A 19,168-nucleotide genomic window follows, 5' to 3' on the forward strand; every position below is an offset into this window, starting at 1 on the left:
GACTCTCCCAGGTTTTGTTGATTCTTCCAAGCCCCGATTTAAAAAATTGGCAGTTGAGAGCACACAGTAACCCTCCCCGCGTCTGCCTGGCCGACTTGGCCAGAGCTCCTGCGGCCATCACCGAGCCACACATTCTTCCTGCGGCCGCCGCGCCTCTCCTTCCGGCCTCGTACTCCGCTCGGCTCGGCTCGGCTCGCCGCTGCCTCGTCCTCTCGGTCTTCGGCTGTTTCCGGAGCCGCGAGCGCCTGGCGGCGCAGAAGCTCCGAGTTTGGGCTGCAGATGTCGGATCCGCTGGCGGCTGAGGGGCCGGGCTTCTGGAGCCCCGCAGCCCGCCGAAGGTCGGCGGGCGACGTCGGGGACCGCCGGGGAGTGGAGGGGAGCCAGGAGGCCGCCTCAGGTACGCAAGGCTAGGGCACGGGAGGGTGGATGCCGCCCGGCTTAGGGCCTCGCGCCTGGGCACCCGCTCCGCAGCCGGGTCCCTGGCGGAGCCGACCCACCGCCGCAGCCCAGGCGCGCACCGGGCGCCTCTGACCCTAGAGCACGACTTGGGCTCCTGCCAGTGGCCACCACCCGGGCCCTGGGTGCGCTCGAGGTTATTCTGTACTCCGTTTCCGAAACGTCTTGGTTCCTGTCCCGCTTCCTTTCTCAGTTAAGTCGCGATGATAGTAGTGACATGGACGCTCTGCCCCTGGTGCCTCTTCAGCTGCAGCCAGGGCTCACATGCCACCTGGTTCGCCCACCGCACCTATCTCCCCCACCCTCGGCCTCGCTGTCCCCTGCTCCTGGCTCCCCACCCGGCCCACCGCTGTCCCCCCCAGCCCGGGTGCCTCCTGCCTCGCCGCCATCTCTCCATCTCTTAGAGGGAGAGCTGAAAAGCAGGGTCGGAACAAGTAGGCTTCCAGGTTATTTGAATGGACCTAACAGTCAAAGCAAAGGCAGGAGGTAGGGGCTGCAGTAGGAATTTTGGCGACCTCCCTCCCTCATTCTCCAAAACTCAACCTCTTCTGATTCAGGTCAGTGTCTCTATTTCTACCCACGCGAGTCCCTCCGTGTGGATCATTTCCGTGTCCCAAGACAAAAGGGACAATCTATCCCACCGTGCCCTTTCAGCCTCATCAGATCCACGGGGCGTGCAACTCGAAGCATGCGCCTTGGAATACAAAAGGGCAGAGGGGAGTAGCAAACACAAATGTCCAGGTTACGCGCCATAAAGGACAGTGTTTGGGGCACAGCTGTTGGAGCTAGTCTGGATCTTCACGTTAGGTGACCGTGGGCAAGTCTCTACTTCTCCACAAGTGTCCGGGTTTCCTCTTCTGTAAGATGTGGTACTCACAGAAACTGCGTGGTAGGATTGTTGGAAGGATTGGATGAGCTGCTGTGTCGTGGGCACTTGGTGCTGCCAGAGGAGGTGTTCCTGATCCATCTCTTCCATCATGGTGGCTTTTCTACTTGTCCCCAAATACATCCCCTCTCGTAATGTTACTTCACTCAAACACCCCCCTACCTGTGATTGCCATGACCTTGTGTTCTTACTGAAAACTTCTATCAAATTTTGCCTTTTAAAAAATTTTGAACTTTTCATACTTGTATGGAATTAAAAATTGATGGCATATATTTAGTATTATGGCAATAGAAATTCTAAGCAGCGCTGGGGGTGTAGCTCCATGATAGAACACCCTCATGAAGTCCAGAGTTCAATCCCCAGCACCATTCCCCCAAAAAAAATAAAAAGGAAGAAAGAAAAGAAATTCTAAGCGTATTCCTAAAAGATTAAAGATTTAGCACATGAGCACTTTTAAAAGTATATGTCTCATAAGCACCTGTCCTGTGCATTTATGAAGTAAGGATGTTTTAGCTTCTCCTTTAGGTTCTCATGTGTTTATGGCAAACATACCTAACCACTATATTTTAAAATAAAGTATTAAATTGACTGTCTTCTAATACATTCATGGAGTACTTTTAAGACCTTTGGATTAAAAATGTTTGTTGATGATTTGGGGATGTGGTTTAGTGGTAGGGCACTTGCCTAGCATGTATAAGGTCATGGGTTTAATTCCCAGCACCACCAAAAAAAGGGGGGGATGATAGTGTATTTCTGTTTATGTCACTTAGGAATTTATTATTACAGTCCAGGGTCAGCTCTTCCCTTTTTTTTTTTTTTTTTTTTTGTGGTACTGTGGCTTGAACTCAGGGCCTACACCTTGAGCCACTCTACCAGCCAGTTTTTGGGCTGGGTTTTTTGAGGTAGGGTCTCTTGAACTATGTGCCTGGGCTGGCTTCGTACAGTGATCCTCTGCCTCCTGAGCAGCTAGGATTTTACAGAGGAGCAAAGTACACCTGAGAGAAGGCAATTTACTATGAAACTGTCGCCTTGTTATGATGAAGTTTATGATTGTTTCTTTTTATTTTTAATCATTTTATTAGCATATATTAATAGTACAAAGGAATTTCATTATATTTCCATAACACATATAATGTACTTTGATTGAATTCACCCTGTAGTGTTTTTTCTATTGTCCCCCCACCCCCATTTTGAAACCAATTTTAAGACGAGTGTTGGCACTCCAGGGCAAGTTACAGTCTTTATCCTCAAGTTCTTCTCAATTTGGTGAGATGAGAATTCCACAGTAAAAAAACAAAACAATATATAATTGGGTGTTTTAAAATGCACTTATTCCCCATAAATCCTTTTGGAAGGTAGAGATGGAATCTAGCTTGTCTGTTTTTCTCCTAGAGCCCTTGAAGATTTATCTTCAAGGTTTTCTGTAAACACTGGCTGAATTGGAAAGAAAGTCGCAATGTAAAGTTTTGAAGGAGAATCCAGTAGTTGAGGGAAAGTAGGGCTGAGATAACCAAGAATGCTCCTTGGGTTAGAGTAGTGGTTCTCAACCAGGAGTGATTTGGCACCCCAGGGGACATTGGACAACGTTCAATTGTCCAAGCTGGCGACAGCTCTTATTGACATGTAGTGAATATAGTCTGGGATGTTGCTAAACGTCCTGCAATCATGGGATAGTCCCTGCAGTGAAATCGGGTTTAAATGTCAGTCTGCTGCTTTTGAGGGAAGCCCTGGAATGGAGTTAAGCTGGGTTTCCAAGGCCATGTGGAAGTGCTACTGGGAGTTTTATAGACTTGGAGTAAAGCCTAAGAACTGCCTAAAATTAGGATCCTTCTGTCTCTTTCCATTAGAAAAGTCAGTGAGCAGTAGAGAAACTAAGAAGGATTGAAACTGAAAGATGTTTTTGTCACCCTTTCTTAGAAAAAAAGCAGTAAAAAATGAGGTTGGATATTTGTTTGTTATTGAATTAAGGGTTTGGGCATTCAGTGTACTTTATTCCCTCAAAGCAAGAATTTATCATTATCCAGAATAACTATAACTTGTTTTTAATAAGTGGCCTCTGCAGAGGACTTTCATGTTAGCTGAGGTTTTGGTGAAAAGAAAGAAAAGGCCTTATGTTCTTATAAACTAAATTCTCTAGTGATCATGTTGTTCTTACAGTTTTATGAACTGTAATTGTTTTTAATAGTTTCTTATTTGCGGCACCTGGGTTCTTCAGTTCCCCAGAGGAGAGAGAAATCTTCCCTTTATGCCTCTCGGAGGCATACATATTGCATCACTTAAGGCAGGTAATTTTTTTTTTAAGTGTAGAGAGTTTTGGAGAAAATAAAGGGCAAAATCTATTATGACCCCGAAGGCTGTAAGAACTCAGTTTGGCGTGTAAGATTCCGGTAGCTATTGGGTATAGATTTGAGAATTGGAAACATATCAGGCACACTTGTTCATGAGTCTCATGTAGGAGTAGGAGCAGTGCAGGAAGTCTTTTTGCAACGGTGAAAGCATTCTGTATCTGTGGCTATTTCAGTTTCGATTAATTAGAATTTAAATTTTGATGGTTCCCATATTGGATGGTGCAGAAGGGTGGAAGTTTATTCCAGAGCCTTTGTGTTTTTAAGTTTTCTATTGTAATTTTATGTCAAAACATTTGTCTACCTGTGGCTGTTTTTTTTTTTCTTATAGTGGTTGTGTTTCTACAATGTTAAGTTAGTTGGCTAGTCATGTCATCTTCAGTCCACACAGGACAACCCAACTTAAATGACCACTGGGGAGCATGCCCTGCTCTGAAGGGCTGAGAAGAAATTGGGTCACATGGTCTCTGATTTGGTAGGAACATAACTCAGCAATTTGTTTTCATTTAAGCCTCTTGAGTTTCATAACCATGCTGCCTGCTTTCGGTTCTTCTGCACTAGAAAAAAAGGCCTGGCTAATTAGTCCTGTGAGACCTGCTCTAAAAAACCCTGACCTAATATTCAAATGCTTAAAAAAAACAGTCCTTTTGGTTCTTTCTGTGAAGAACATACAACATACACAGAAAGCTCAGATCTTTAGTGTGATCAGAAAGCCTGAAACCATACTCTGGTAACCTGAAAAGAAAATCACCTTTTCAAAATTGTCAACTATAGAATAAATTACTTTAGGAAAACATTTTTTTTGCCTCACTTTTGCTTTAGAGGCCATCTGTTATAAATTGTTATTATTATTGTTTTAAGCAGTACTTGGGTTTGAACTCAGTGCCTCATGCTTGGCTTTACCACTTGAGCCATGTCCCCATTTCCTTTTTGCTTTATTAGTTATTTTTCAGGTAGGGTGTCACATTTTTGCCTGGGGCTGGCCTCAGACTGTGATCCTCCTATCTATGCCTGCCTCTCGCTGGGATTATAGATATGTACCACCATGCCCAGTTTATTGATTGAGTTAGGGGTTTTGCTTTTTTTTTTTTTTTTTTTTGCCTTGGCTGGTCTCAAACGTCAGTCTAACTGGGCTTACAGGTATAAGCCACTGTGCTTGTCATAAATTGTTATTCTTCAGCTTCCATTTTTCCTTCTCTGTTAATTGTTATCCAAGATTTTGGTCATGGCATTGCTTTTGTCACATTCGAGAATTACAGTCCATTATTATTTTTTCCTTCAAGTTGAAACTTAAGATTTTATCTCATTCTAAATGATAGCCATGATATTACTAGTTTGGTGGATCAATTTTCTAATCAAACTAACTAGATATAAACACATACATTAAACCTAAAAATATTTTCCCATGTGCCATTGAAATTTATAAGAGCCGTCTTGGTTTTCTGCTGTCTTGTAGGCATACATGGAGAATTGGCTTATATTTGACTGATAGATTAAAAGCTACGCTGTAGAAAAATTGGCCTTTCCTTCTTTGTGGTGGCTTACATTTCAGAAAAAAATTCAGAAAACTGAAAAGCCGTGTTTATAATTGTTTTCTGCCTTTCTAAAACAAGAGTGCATCCCCCACACTTCATACTTCTAGAAATAAGCTCTGCCTTCCTTCCTCCTTCTCTTACTTCCTGCCTCTCAGAATCCAACTCCAAATTGTTTTTACCAGTAGCTCTTACATAATTTAGGGCATTACTTTAAACAAGCAGTGCCTTTTCAGTTTTTTCCCTGCATACATTAAGCTGTTAAGATGCTTTAAAAAAAAAGACTCCTAACCCAAGAAAAATGCTTAACCTGACTGATAATGAGGGAGGTGGAAATCATAGCTGTGTGGGTAGCTTCCCCAAGCTGGGAAGGGTATGCAGAAAACATTCTGATGCCTTGCTCTGGGATTGTAAAGAGTGCTGTAGAGGGCCGTTTGTCAATATCTGTCAAACTTAGAGTTTTTCTAATTTCCCATTGGCCCATTCCTCCCAGGAATCTGTGCCACAGGTTTATTCATACTCCTGTGTAATGACATGGACACAAGGTTTTTACAGCATTGTTTATAATGGTATAGATTAAAAAGTGTAAATGTCTATCAATAGAGAACTGGGTGAGTAAATTATTGGTTATTCATCCAATGAAATATTAACTAGCTATTCAAAAGAATGAGGATGCTTTCATGTATAGTTAAGGAAAGTCTGAGATGTAAGTGGAAAAGATAAAATGTGCAGTAGTGTGTCTGATGTGTTCATTGTTCATGTAAAAAGGTGAAACAGAATGTGTGTGTGTGTTGCTCTGTATGTACACATACTTACATAACCTTTTTATATGCATAAAATATTTCTGGGGGACCACACAAAAAACTTAATGAGATAAAAGGAAGTTTTTGCTATATACTTTTATGCCTTTAAAAATTTTTTTTTTTCTTTTTGGCGGTACTGGGGCTTGAACTCAAGGCCTCATGCTTGCTAGGCAGGTACTCTACCACTTGAGATACTCCACCAGCCTTTGCCTTTTGAGTTTTGAATAATTCAAAAAATATATATCTACACACACAAACACAAGCATGCCATGAGATTCTTTACTGTGTTTCTAAGTTAGAGCCTTTCTGTGCTTCTAGATTGCCTTTTTCTCTCAGATGTTTTTTTTAAATGAAGTAAAGGTTGTAAATATCCTTAGGGATTAATTTTGTTCTTTTTTTAAAATCATTGCTGTCTTCCATTAGTTTTTGGTCTAATTTCATTTCTGCCTAAAAATTCTGCCTTATTGTAGTCTTTTTTATAACCTGAGGGACAGGATAAGCCAAAGGGGATGGAATCACTACTTAGCTAAACCAATACTCTTAATCAATGAGAGAAAAGGCAGAATTTGTAACTTCAGTTTTGTTTCTGTCTTACTGACTAAGTCATCTTCAAATTGCAAAAGGTAGAAAGACAAAGTGGATTTCTGATTTCAGTGATGGCAGGTTGGTCACTGGGATTTGGTCTCTCCCTGGGGACAGTTAGAAAACATGGATGAAATAGATTTACTTGCAGATGCTGGACAGGCCACTATCCATATGAGAGGATTAAAGAATGAGAGTCTATATGCTGGGGTCCAGAGCCAGAGGCTAAGTAGCAAGGCTGTGAAAAGTGCTTCTCCGGACAGTGGTCTGATGTTGACGACTCATTAAACGGGGAAAACTTAGTGAATTCCATTTTCTCTAGATTAGGAGCAGAAAGACCACAATTGGCAGGTGCTCTGCACTTAAGCCCTGGCCCTTATAATTTGTATCTGAATGTCTTCCAAAGACCCTTGCATTTAAGGCTTGATCCTTGGAGTGGTGCTATTGGGAGATGATAGAACCTTTAAGAGGTGGGATTGAGTGTGAGGTATTTGGGTCACAAGGGCATACTCTCAAAGGGCATTGTGGGAGCACAGCCCCTTCTGCTTCCTCTCTGCCTCCTGGTCCTGAGGGGAGCGGTTTTGCTTTACTACATGCTCCCACCATGATGTCCTGCCTTGCCCAGAGCAATAGGGCCAGCCTGTGGACTGGGACCTTTCTGAAACTGTGAACCAAAATAAACCTTCTCTCTTTACAAGTTGATTACCTCAGGTGTTTGTTATATTAATGGCTACTGACTAACACGAGGCCACAGCAGGGACCACAGTCAGCTTCAGAATCATCTGTGTTCCCCAGGGTGCTAGTGCTCCCAGCTGTTTGGTAGAAGCACAGACAAACCTCTTAAGGATCATTCTAGGCTAAATTATTTCTATAAACTATTTTGGAAGAATAATTTCTGGCAAGTGCATAAGGTGAAAAGATAAAAGATAACATGAACAAAAATCAAAAATGGGTCTTTGGGGATGCCAGACTTTGAAATCACTAGTTACAATTACTATAAAACCAAAGCAAACAAATATTAAAATAGCCAGAAAAAAGTGCCTGCTTTCAAAGAAGCAGTAATTAGGCTTTGTAATTAGTACAAAGTAGTAAAAAAGTAGATTATCCTTTCAGAACTGAAAAAATATATAGATTTTTGTTCCAGTGATGATAGTCTTTAAGAATTAAGGTGAGGGCTGGGTGTGGTAGCTCATTTCTGTAATCCCAACTGCTTGGGAAGTGAAAATAGGTTCATTGTTCAAAGACAGCCAGGCACAAAGTTAGCAAGGCTCCCTACCCGTCCCTGCCCATTTCAATCAATGAGCCAGGTGTGGTGGAGTATGCCTGTGGTCCCAGCTATGCAGGAGGCCATAGGTAGGAGAATTGAGGTCTGAGACTAGCACTGAGAAAAAAGTGCAAGACCCTATCAGAGAAATAATTAAAACTAAAAAGAATAGGAGAGTGGCTCAAGTGGTAGAGCACCTGCCTAGCAAACATGAGGTCTTGAGTTCAAACACCAATACTGCTCCCCTCAAAAAAGGATGAAGACAAAAAAGGACATATTTAGGCAATCCAAAACAGGATTTATCACCAGCAGACCTGCACTAAAGGAATAACTAAATTCCAAATAACAGTTTAATATCACTTGTTAACATAAGTTCAAAAAGTCATCAACAAAATATTAGCAGACTGAATTCAGAAATACATGTAACCAAATTGAGTTTTTATGCAGTTTTTTTTTTGTGGTACTGGGATTTTGAACTCAGGACCCTGTGCTGGCCAAGCAGGAGCTCACACAACCATATTCAGACCATAGCATTTACCATAGAGTAACCTTTTACAGAAGATTATATTATTGAGAGAAATTAAAGAATATTTAAATAAATGGAAGGATGTACCATCATCCTAAAGTGGAAGACTCAATATTGTAAAGATGTCATTTATTCCCCAACTCAGTTAAGGATAAAACACATTCCCAGTAATCTAGAACTCTCTGGATTAGCAATAGAAGCTAATTCCAGCTGCCTTAAGCAGAAAGAGGATTTATTAGAAGTATCAAGAAGACTCACTAAATTGTTAGAAAGCTGGGGAAGTAGATTCTAGAGGCTGAGCAGCAACAACAGTTTGGTCAAGGCTCCAGATGCTGCTAGAGTTATGTCTTTCCTTTGCACCATGCCAGTTTCAAATGGTGGGGATATTTTAGGTCAAATGCCTGTTGCCTGACTGAGAAGAGAAGATCTTCCATTTTGATATTTCCAGTGTACTATTTATAATGTCAGGCCCCTGCAAGGATAAGAAGGCGGAATATTTGAGTCAAAAGACTGACAGATGTCAACTATATTTGGTGTCCTGAAAGACCAGTATTTGTGTTGTTTTTGAGAACTGTCAGTGGTTTGAAATGGATGTATATACCAATTATCCAAAAGGGGAAGAGAGTAGAGTCCAGTCTGTATACCATTAAACTTGATACAGACTCTCAGCAAGGTTCTAGACATCTCACACATGGTTTCTGAACACTTAGTAAGGAAAGGAGCCAGCATGGGAGTATGGGAGTACCCACAGCAAATTTTACTGCTCTTTATTTTTTAATTGCATCATCCCTAGTCTGTCTCAACTATCATTGTTAGTTATATTCTTTCTGTCTCCTATGTAATGTGCTCCCTTGGTTATATTTGCATGGAACATGCATGGATTTCTGTCTGTTCTGGTGAAGTCTCCTTTCACATATGGCTGCCATTGAATTGTACCCAAACATATAAATTTGGCCATTTCCTAGCTTAAAATTCTCCATCACCTGTGGCATAAAAGGCCTTCACACAGTTTTCCTTGCTATGTTGAGGATGTCATGAGGGCCAGAACTTTATCTGTGTTAGCGTATTATAACCAGTCCTAACATGGGACCAGTCATTTGTTAGGAATTCAAAAAGAATTGAGTTAAATTAATGGGATCTGTGTCTCTCAGCTCATCCATGTGCACTCATGCCATGGTTTCCAGCCACACACAACTGCTCTGGTGTTATTTTTGCTTTTGCTCATTCAACCTCTTCTGCCTACAATGTCCTTTCCACTTGACATGGCCAGGTCCTGCTTATTCATTAAGACAGCATAATCATCTTTCAGGAAAACTCCATTGGCACTTTCATTCTTTAACTAGTTAAGTATCTGTGTTTCTGTAACGTCTAGTGCATGATTCTATTCTAAATGGTGTCATGCATGTAACTGTTATAATCGTCTGTTTTTTTAAATTTCTCTTCCTCAATACTGAGTTCTCTGAAGGCACAAATTACGTCTAGTTTAACTCTATAGTCCCTGCGTGGAACAAGGTACCTGGCACATAGCAAGGACCTAGTAAAGGTCCATTGAATTGAGGCAGAGTCCTTAATTCAGGTTTCCCTTTTGATGCGATTCCTATGTACACAGTACATTTTGATTTTGGTAAGCCATTTGGCAGAGTGATACCTGAAGGACAGACTCAGTGGTCTGTTTTAAATGGATGAGTATCATTGTCACGTGAAGACGGTAGGGTTAAGAGGTACATATGGCAGGAACTCATTTTTTTTTTTAACTAAAAGAAAAAGAGGCAACTAAATTTATATGCATAAAAGTTTTATATGCATAAAAATGATTAGATTGTAAGTTAGAATATCTCATCATATTCTAGTTATAAGATTGGAAAAATTAGAAGGAAATGATTATATCTAGTGTCAATGGGAATATGGGAAATGATGATACTCATTTACTGCTAGTAGAAGTGAAATTTGGAGAGAAATAGGGCCATGTGTATAAATGTCTTAATGGATAGACCACCTTGACACCGAATTTCAAATGTGGGGATTTGTCTTGAGGAAATAAGGTAAAAAGATATTATTATATCGTTTTAAATACTCTAGTGGATTAAAAAAGGTACAAATTAAAATTAAGATATCAAGCTGGGCATGGTGGCATGTACATGCAGTCTCAGTTACTCTGCAGGCCAAGGTGGGAAGTTCACCTGAGCCCAGGAGTTAAAGACCAGCCTTGGACAATGTAGCGAAACCCTGTCTCACAGAAACAAATAAAATTAAGATATCCTTCCTCATATGTCAAATTCTGTCAGTTTCCTAAAAGTTTTGTTCACTGTGATGGAGAAGTTGTGGGAAACAGGCACTCATTTATTGCTGCTATGGATATAAAATGGTGATCCCTGTAGAAGAGTTTCATCCAGAAATTCTACTCCCAGGAATCTATCCTAAAGACACCCTGGCAAAAATATGAAATATACACAAGGCATTATAGCTTAGTTTTATGGTATACTTTCACATAGTCAAAGTGGTCTAGTTTAAAAACAAAGAGGAATAAATTAGGTTATTTATTTGAGATCTTTCTTACTTTTTTGAGATAAGGTCTTACTATGTAGCTCAGGCTGATATCAAACTTGACCTCCTTCTGCCTCAATCTCCCAAATACTGGGATTATGTTTGTTTTCCACCATGCCCAGATGAGAGCTATACATCCATTCTTCCTTCCTCCCTCCCTTTTTTGTGGAAGTGGGGTTTGAACTCACAGCTTTGTGCTTGCAAAGCAGGTGCTCTACTGTTTGAGCCACACCTCCAATCCATTTTGGAGATGGGCTATTACAAACTATTTGCCCAGGCTAGCTTCAAACCTCAGTCCTCCCAATCTCAGCCTCTCAAGTTGCTAGGATTACAGGCTTGAGCCACTAGTGCTAGACAGTGATTTTTCTTTTTTAATATAGACATTTATTGCTATAAATCCCTGTTAGAACTACTTTGCTACATCTCATAAACTTTGGTATGTTGTGTTTCCATTGTTATTTGTCTCAAGTTTTTTTTTTTTTTTTTTTTTGGTGGTACTGGAGTTTGAACTCAGGGCTTTGTGCTTGTTAGGCAGGTGCTTTATCACTTGAGACAAGCCTCCAGTTCTCAAGATATTTAAAAAATTTCCCTTTGATCCATTAATTGTTCAGGATTTAATTTCTGCATATTTGTGAACTTTCCAAGTTTCCAGTCTCATGCCCTTTTGAATATAAACAATATTTGATATAATTTCTATCTGAAATTCTGATATTATTTGATATTATTTAATATTATTGTATCTGATATAATTTCTATCTTGTTTTGTGACCCAACATGTGGTCCATCTTGGGAAATGTTCCAGGAATGCTAGAGAATTTGTATTCTGCTTTTGGACAGAAAGTTCTATATATGTCTATTGGGTCAACTTTTAAATTGTAGTTCAAGCCCAATATTTCCTTATTCATTTTCTGTCTGGTTGGTCTAAACTTTGTTGAAAGTGAAGTATTGCAGTCCTCTGCTATTATATTGTCTTTTCCTTCATGTCCATTAATATTTACCTTATACAGTTAGGGGCAATGATGTTTGGTGCATATATATTTATAATTGCTATGTTCTCTTGGTGAGTTGACCCCTTTATCATTAAATACTAGCCGTATTTTTCTTTTGTTTCTGGATTGAAATCTATTTTATCTGATATAAGTGGAGCCACCTGTGCTCTCTTTTGGTTACCATTTGCATGGAATATCATTTGCTGTCCTTTTACTTTCACCCTCGTATGTATTTACATTTAAAATGAGACTCTTGTAGGGCAAAATAGTTTCTGCTGGGTATTGAGGGGGTGGGAGAGGGAGGGGGCGGAGTGGGTGGTAAGGGAGGGGGTGGGGGCAGGGGGGAGAAATGAACCAAGCCTTGTATGCACATATGAATAATAAAAGAAAAATGAAAAAAAAATGAGACTCTTGTAAACAGAATTCATTATATATATTAGTGTGTGTATCTTGATCTGTTTCATGCTGCTATAAAAATATCTGAGCCTGGGTAATTTATAAAGAACAAAAATTTATTTCTTAGAATTCTAGAGGCTGGGAAATTCAAGGTCACATCTGGCGAGAGCCTTCTTGTGTCATCTTGTGGCAGAGGCTGAAGGGCAAAAGAGCACATTAGAAAGAAGTGGGGGAAAGAGAACCAAACCCATCATTTTGTCAGAAGCCCAGTCCTGTGAGGAGTAACCATCCCCATAACTGTCCCATTCCTGTGATTATGACATCAATCCATTCATGAGGTCAGAGCCTCTCTAAATAAATACTCAGTCTTGTGAAAAAGAACCAGGACTTCTTAGAGAAGTGGCTGACTCCAGATCTGGGGCCAGACATTTAAAACATGAGCCTGGGACTTGTAAGCAAGATCACTTGGCTCATGTTTAAGGGGCACAGGAACCATCTTTAAGGAGCTCCTGCAGGACAAATCTAGGAAAACTTGAAACACACAAATATGTTAAAATCCATGTGTTTATAACGGTACTTCAAAAACCAAATCATTGTTCACCTATAATTTTCATCCTCCCTACCTCCCTCCCTCCCTCCTTCCTTCCTTCCTTCCCTCTCCTCTCCTTTCCTTTCTTTTTTCTCTGTTTTTTTTTTTCTCTTGTTGAGACATGGTCTCACCCAGGGTGGCCTCAAACTCATGATCCTGCTGCCTCAATCGCCAAAGTGCTGGGATTATAAGTGTGTTCCACTACTCTTGGCTCTACCTTTCTCTCATGAGCATTTTTTAGTAGCCAAATAGTTGATGAGGGAATATTTTTTTTGTATAGAAGAATTTCAACTAATGAGTGTGTAAAGTCCTAGAATTGGAAAAATTATTTTCCAGTTTTTATTGAAACTGTTTTAGACACTGATCACGGATGACTGTCAAAGCTGTTAGGTGAGATGTGCAGCAATTTAAAATAATAATAGAGTCCTATTTTTATTGACCTTGAAGAAATATTTGGCATATGTCTTTTTAAGAACACATATCCATATAGACATGCACATAAAGACACATTAGTATTTACATGTATAAATATATTTCTCTCTCTCTTTTTTTTTTTTTTTTTTGGTTGGACTGGGGTTGAACTCATGGCTTTGCCCTTGCAAAGCAGGAGCTGTACCACTTGAACCACCCTTCCAGTCCATTTTGCTATGGTTATTTTAAAGATGGGGTCTCTAGAACTGAGATCCTCCTGATCTTCGTCTCCCAGGTAGCTATGATTACAGGCATGAGCCACCAGCTTCCAGCTACATTGAGCACCTGATTTTTTTTACAGTACTGGAGTTTGAACTTGGGGCTTCTGTGCTTACTAGGCAACCACTCTACCACTTGAGCCAAGCCTCCAGCCCTTATATTTCTGAAATTATATACATCGGCTGGGCACTGATGACTCACGCTTATAATCCTAGCTAATTAGGGGGCTGAGATCAGGAGGATCATAGTTCAAGGCCAGCCTTGGCAAGTAGTTTGTGAGACCCCCCATCTCCAAAATAAACAGAGCAAAATGGACTGGAGGTGAGGTGTGGCTCAGGTGGTAGAGCGCCTGCCTTGCAAGTGTGGAGCCCTGAGTTCCAACCCCAATCCCACCAAAAAAAAAAAAAAAAGAAAGAAATGATATATATGAGTGGTTATCTTTAGTTAGTGAAGTCATGGTTAGTTCATGTTGTTTTTGCGATTATTTTGTTTATCTGTATTTCCTGACTTTTCTGCAGTAAATAATTTATTATTTGTATGTTAGAAATTTTTTAAGGGAATAAAGTCTATAAAGATAGATGAAATGTTTCCTTATCCTATTGTTCTACAATGAACAAAGCATTATTAGTATAATTTTTAAAATTTAATTTGATGTAAATAATATGGGTGTATAAAGTCTGAATTTAAGTTAAAAAGTCAGTTTTTTGCCAAAAGTCTGTCTCAAAAATAGAGCATAGGAAGGAATGTGCTTGGAAAAAATCTATTTTTAGAAGCCCTGGAGATCTTGATTGACTTATTCAGGCCAACAGGGTAAGTTTGCATTTAGAAAGTGTAGTGCCTGGATCGGGTGTTAGGTGTTATATCAAGAAATATTGTGTGCTTAGTAAGAGGTTATCCTTGGTGTTCTCCACATGGATCAGAAGACATTTGAGAAAGCTGTTTGCTTTAGCTTCTTACTTTGAGGGGAACAAACTAAGTGGAATAACTAAAGAAGTCATCTGACATGGAGATGGCAGCCGTGGGAGAAGAAGTTGTGGGAGCTATAATGGCAGACTGTAAATATTTGACAGTATATTGTGGGGAAGAGTAATCACAGAGCAGAAGTTAGTGGGAAGTAGATTCCACTAAGGTCAACGTAGGACAGACCTTCTTTTGGCATTATCCCCAGGGAAATTGGTCTCCGAATAGGCATCTCAGGCTCAGTTCCTTTGCTGGGAGGAAAATGAGGTAGCATGAGCTGTGAGGTCTTTCTACGTATGAGATTGTGAATGGCAACAAGAAAAAGAGATCTCATTCACATACAAGAGCTAGAGGCTAGATTCAGGTTGGATTGCAAACATTTGCCTGTTGCTTTCATTTTTATGTTGCTACCAAATTCTGATGCTCATTGTTTGGGGTTTACTTTAGTGGTATTTTGTACTGGAAAGTGGACTTGGAGCTTCACTTTCTTTCATTTTAGCCAGAGTGTGTTAAACTAGGGGCATTTAAATGTATTAAGCCTTATGCTGTCTAAGTGTACAAGGAAAAGGCTAAACAACAAAGCTGAGCCGCTCCTAGTGTTGAAGATCATGGCTGCCTGTGCTCTTTGCCTCACTTTCCTAACCTTGCAGAAGAGCAACGGCAGCACCAGCTTGTTGAGAGTTCGGGGGTACAGTGCATCTTCACGGTGTGTCTCTCTCATGTATTCCTTGAGGGCACATAGTTATTTGATAAATCTTTGCTGAATGAGTGAAGAATAAATGAATTAAATTTAAAAAGCCTTTTCTCTGACCTTGAATACAATGACCTTAGTTTAGTGAGTACAAAGGTGACATTCTAAACTCTGACACCAAATTCAGTTCATTTCATCTTACATCCCAACCTATCTTTTGTGTTCTGCCTCATTTAAACATCTAACAGAAGTGTGATTGTTGAGTTAGGATTAATGTTGGGGAGACATGTTTTACAAAATGACTTATCTTTTTATGAATGGATTATGACTGAGAATATTTAGATGTGACTTTTTTTTTTTTTTGTGGTACTGGGGCTTGAACTCAGGGCCTACACCTTTAGCCACTCCACCAGCCTTTTTTTGTGATGGATTTTTTCAAGATTGGGTCTCCCAAACAATTTTCCTGGGCTAGCTTGAACTGCAATCCTCCTGATCTCTGCCTCCTGATTAGCTAGGATTACCAACGTGAGTCACTGATGCCTGGCCTAGATATGACAACTTGGTACTTTTTGGGCTGGGCCTCTGAGAATATAAAGTTCATGTCTAAAACATTTTTTGAAACTGTTTTGTTTTTTTTTTCAGTAATGGGGTTTGAATTCAGAGCCTCCTGCTTGGTGCGCTACCACTTGAGCCACACCCCAGCCCTAAACTGTTAGTAAATTAGACAGATTTGACTTAAAATGTTAGCATTTTTAAAGATAGAAGGGAATTGTGATCGTGTTCCCTCTCAGATACTGAATTCTTCCTTTCTATGATTTTCTAGAGAATGAAGATCTGGAAAACACCAAGGTCACCTCTTCGTTGGCTTGTGCCTCTGCTCCAGGACCCCATTCCTCACCCTACAGGTAGGGACAAGCAACTGCTTTGGATAAAATGCTTCTGGAAGTTTTGTCTTCTGAGAGTAAAGGAATTGGTGAAAGAAGTAGGCAGCGACTTAAGGGGTAAGAAAAATTGAAATAATTAATCAACCCTTAAATGCGTCTGGGGGGTGTGTAAGATCTATTTCAAGTGATACTTTTTTCATTTCTCTTCAGCTAGTAAAACTGAAACAAATAAACCAAAGTAGTGTCCTGATTTATTTCTCCTGAAGATTATGTTCAAGTTGTTAAAACATTTGAACGAGGCCACAGGTGGACTTGCAAGAGAATGTGTTTAGTTTTTACTTATAAAACGTGCACACATGCACACACAGCTGGAGGCAATATTTTGTTTATTTAATTTTATTTTTGAATTAGCAAACAACAATACAAGAGGATTTCATTGTGATAATTCATACATGCATACAATATACCTTGAGCAAGCTCACCCCTCCATTGCATTTCCATTCCACCGTCCCTCCTCCCCTTCTTTTTCAGATGGTGTGGTGGGCTTCATCAGGCTGTCTTCATGTGTATACCTGCATCGTGCTTCCATCCTTCCATCTTCTTCACCCCTCAGTGTCTTTACTTCCTCCTACCCTCCAGACAGTCCCCCAAATATATTCATGTCCCATAATAATAATAATAATTGTGATTATTATTGCTATCATCAATTCAGGTCTAAGTTCCACAAGTGAATGAGAACATGCAGTATTTGGCCTGTTGAGCTTGGCTTATCTCGCTCAGCATGATGCTCTCCAGTTCCATCTGTTTTCCTGCAAATGACATAATTTCATTTTTCTTTATGGCTGAGTAATATTCCATGGTGTATATATATATATATCTCACATTTTCTTTATTCATTGACTGTTGGGCACCTTAGCTGTTTTCACAGTTTGACTATTGTGAACAGAGCTACTATGAGCATGGGTATGCAGGTATCTCTCTTGTATGTTGATTTATACTCCTTTGGTATACAGCCAGGAGTGGTATGGCAGGGTCATAAGGTAGGTGTATTGTTAGTTTTCTGGGGGAACCTCTAGAATGATTTCCATAGTGGTTGCACCAGTGCACATTCCCACCAAGTGGGTATGAGGGTTCCTTTTTCCCCACATCCTTGCCAGAGTTTGTTGTTATATGTTTTCTTGATGATTGCCAACCTGACAGACAGGTGAAATGGAATCTTAGTGTAGTTTTGATTTACATTTCCTTTATAGTTTATTAGAGAGGCAGGTGTTTTTTGTGGAACTGGGGTTTGAACTTGGCCCTATGCTTGCTAGGCAAATGCTCTACCACTTGAGCCATGCCTCCAGCTCTTTTTGCTTTAGGTTTGTAAAATTTACAAATAGTCTTATGTTTTTGCCTGGGGCTGGCCTTGTACTGCCATCTTCCTACCTACGCCTCTTGCACAGCTGGGATTATAGGTGTGTACCATCATGCCTGGCTTATTTTTTGAGATGGGATCTTGCTAACTTTTTGCCCAGGCTGGCCTTGACCTACAATCCTGATCTCTGCCTCCCAAGTAGCTGGGATTAGATGTGAGCCATCATGCCCAGGCTGTCATTCTTAATTTCCTTCTCTGTCCATTTTATCCATCCACTCTCATTGATATGAGTGTGCAGCAAAAGGGGGGTTATAGTGATGTTAAGAATGAGAGGAAACTATAGATCATTAATGGAATACAAAATAAAAGCCTACTTTTGGAGAACCCTGAGCTAGTGAGTACTGTAGTCCAGCTGATTAGTTTCTGGTACAGTATTGTCCAGTAGAACCTGTAGTCTCCATGCCCCATATAAATTTGGTGGTTGAGACAGAGGGAATGTCAAGGTATTTAAGATATTTCTTACTTGAGTTTTGTTTAGAAGTTCTTGTTTTTCTTAATTAAAGAATATGAAATAATTCTTTAATTAGTATTATTATAAGGTAGTTGGTGATGACATAATAGTCATGCTTTATTTATATTGACTATATTTAATACTACTGTTAGTCACTATAACAATAGTATTAAAATAGTTACTTTTATCAAGTACTTCTATCTACTAAATAGTGTACTCAATGTTTAAAATATATTATCTCATTTGGTTCTCATGATAGCCCTAATGAACAATGTATGCCTGTTTTTTCAAGATGAGGAAGGTGAAACTGAGTTCAGTAAGTTCCCCATGTTCCTCAGCTGTAGCTTGTTTTCTTAACTAGCAGTAAAGGGTTTGAGTTCTGTGCTTAGACAACTAGGGTATTATCTGTAACACTCCTCCTCAGGGCTGTTCTTGCCAATTCCCTAAGGAGCACTTCCTTTCATCTTCCTGCCACCATTCCTTTTCTGCACAATTTTGGTTTTTTGGTGGTACTAGAGTTTGAACACAGTGGCTCTACCACTTGAGCCACTCTGTGTGCCCCCGTTTCTGCACATGTTGATGTGAGGTATTTTGGAGAATGGTTTTTGGCACAGAACTTTTTTCTCTTCCTAAAAGTAAATAAATTTTTGAGTGAAAAACACAGAACGTTCTTAGACAAAAAGAAATTTACTTTTAAAGTTTTGTTTCGAAAATGGAAGAAGTAAAGGAAAACTCCAGTGAGCATGGTACTGGGAGCTTAGAGCTTGTGCTTGGAGTCTGCCTGTAATGGGAACCACACAGTTTTTATCTTTGCTAGTGAGGCTGGCTGCCTGGCCTTGTTCCCCATACTTCAGGCTGGCCTTCCGCTCCAGGTCAGAGGTTTTTCCTTCCTGTGGTTTATCACTGGCATAAGTGATTTGCAGTTTCTCAAAATGCCCTTCACCAATTCTCCAGAGCATGAAATGCTAATGTGAATATCAAATTTAGGTGGGTATTGCATGCCCAGTTTGAAATATTTTTTTATAACCTGAACCATATTTGTTTAAAGTAGCATACACAAAGGCAAAGAAAAGACTTAATTTTAGATGTCACATACAGTAAGGTAAAGTTAGCGATTCAGATTAACTGTGATAGTCACAGCTTTCCCAGTATTATAAATGATA

General features: G+C 40.0%; 1 protein-coding gene across 1 annotated transcript in view; it reads left to right on the forward strand.

Annotated features, from left to right (window-relative positions):
- Positions 1 to 136: 136 nt before the first annotated feature.
- The window catches only part of Tmed8 (transmembrane p24 trafficking protein family member 8), a 33,739-nt gene continuing 14,707 nt past the window's right edge, over positions 137 to 19,168 (forward strand). The window contains exons 1-2 of the mRNA XM_020180968.2: positions 137 to 397; positions 16,077 to 16,158. Coding sequence (XP_020036557.1) covers positions 280 to 397; positions 16,077 to 16,158 — 200 coding nt within the window. The 5' untranslated portion in view covers positions 137 to 279. The remainder of the gene's footprint in view (positions 398 to 16,076; positions 16,159 to 19,168) is intronic.

Source organism: Castor canadensis, chromosome 3 (assembly GCF_047511655.1).
Source record: "Castor canadensis chromosome 3, mCasCan1.hap1v2, whole genome shotgun sequence".
NCBI lineage: Eukaryota > Metazoa > Chordata > Mammalia > Rodentia > Castoridae > Castor > Castor canadensis.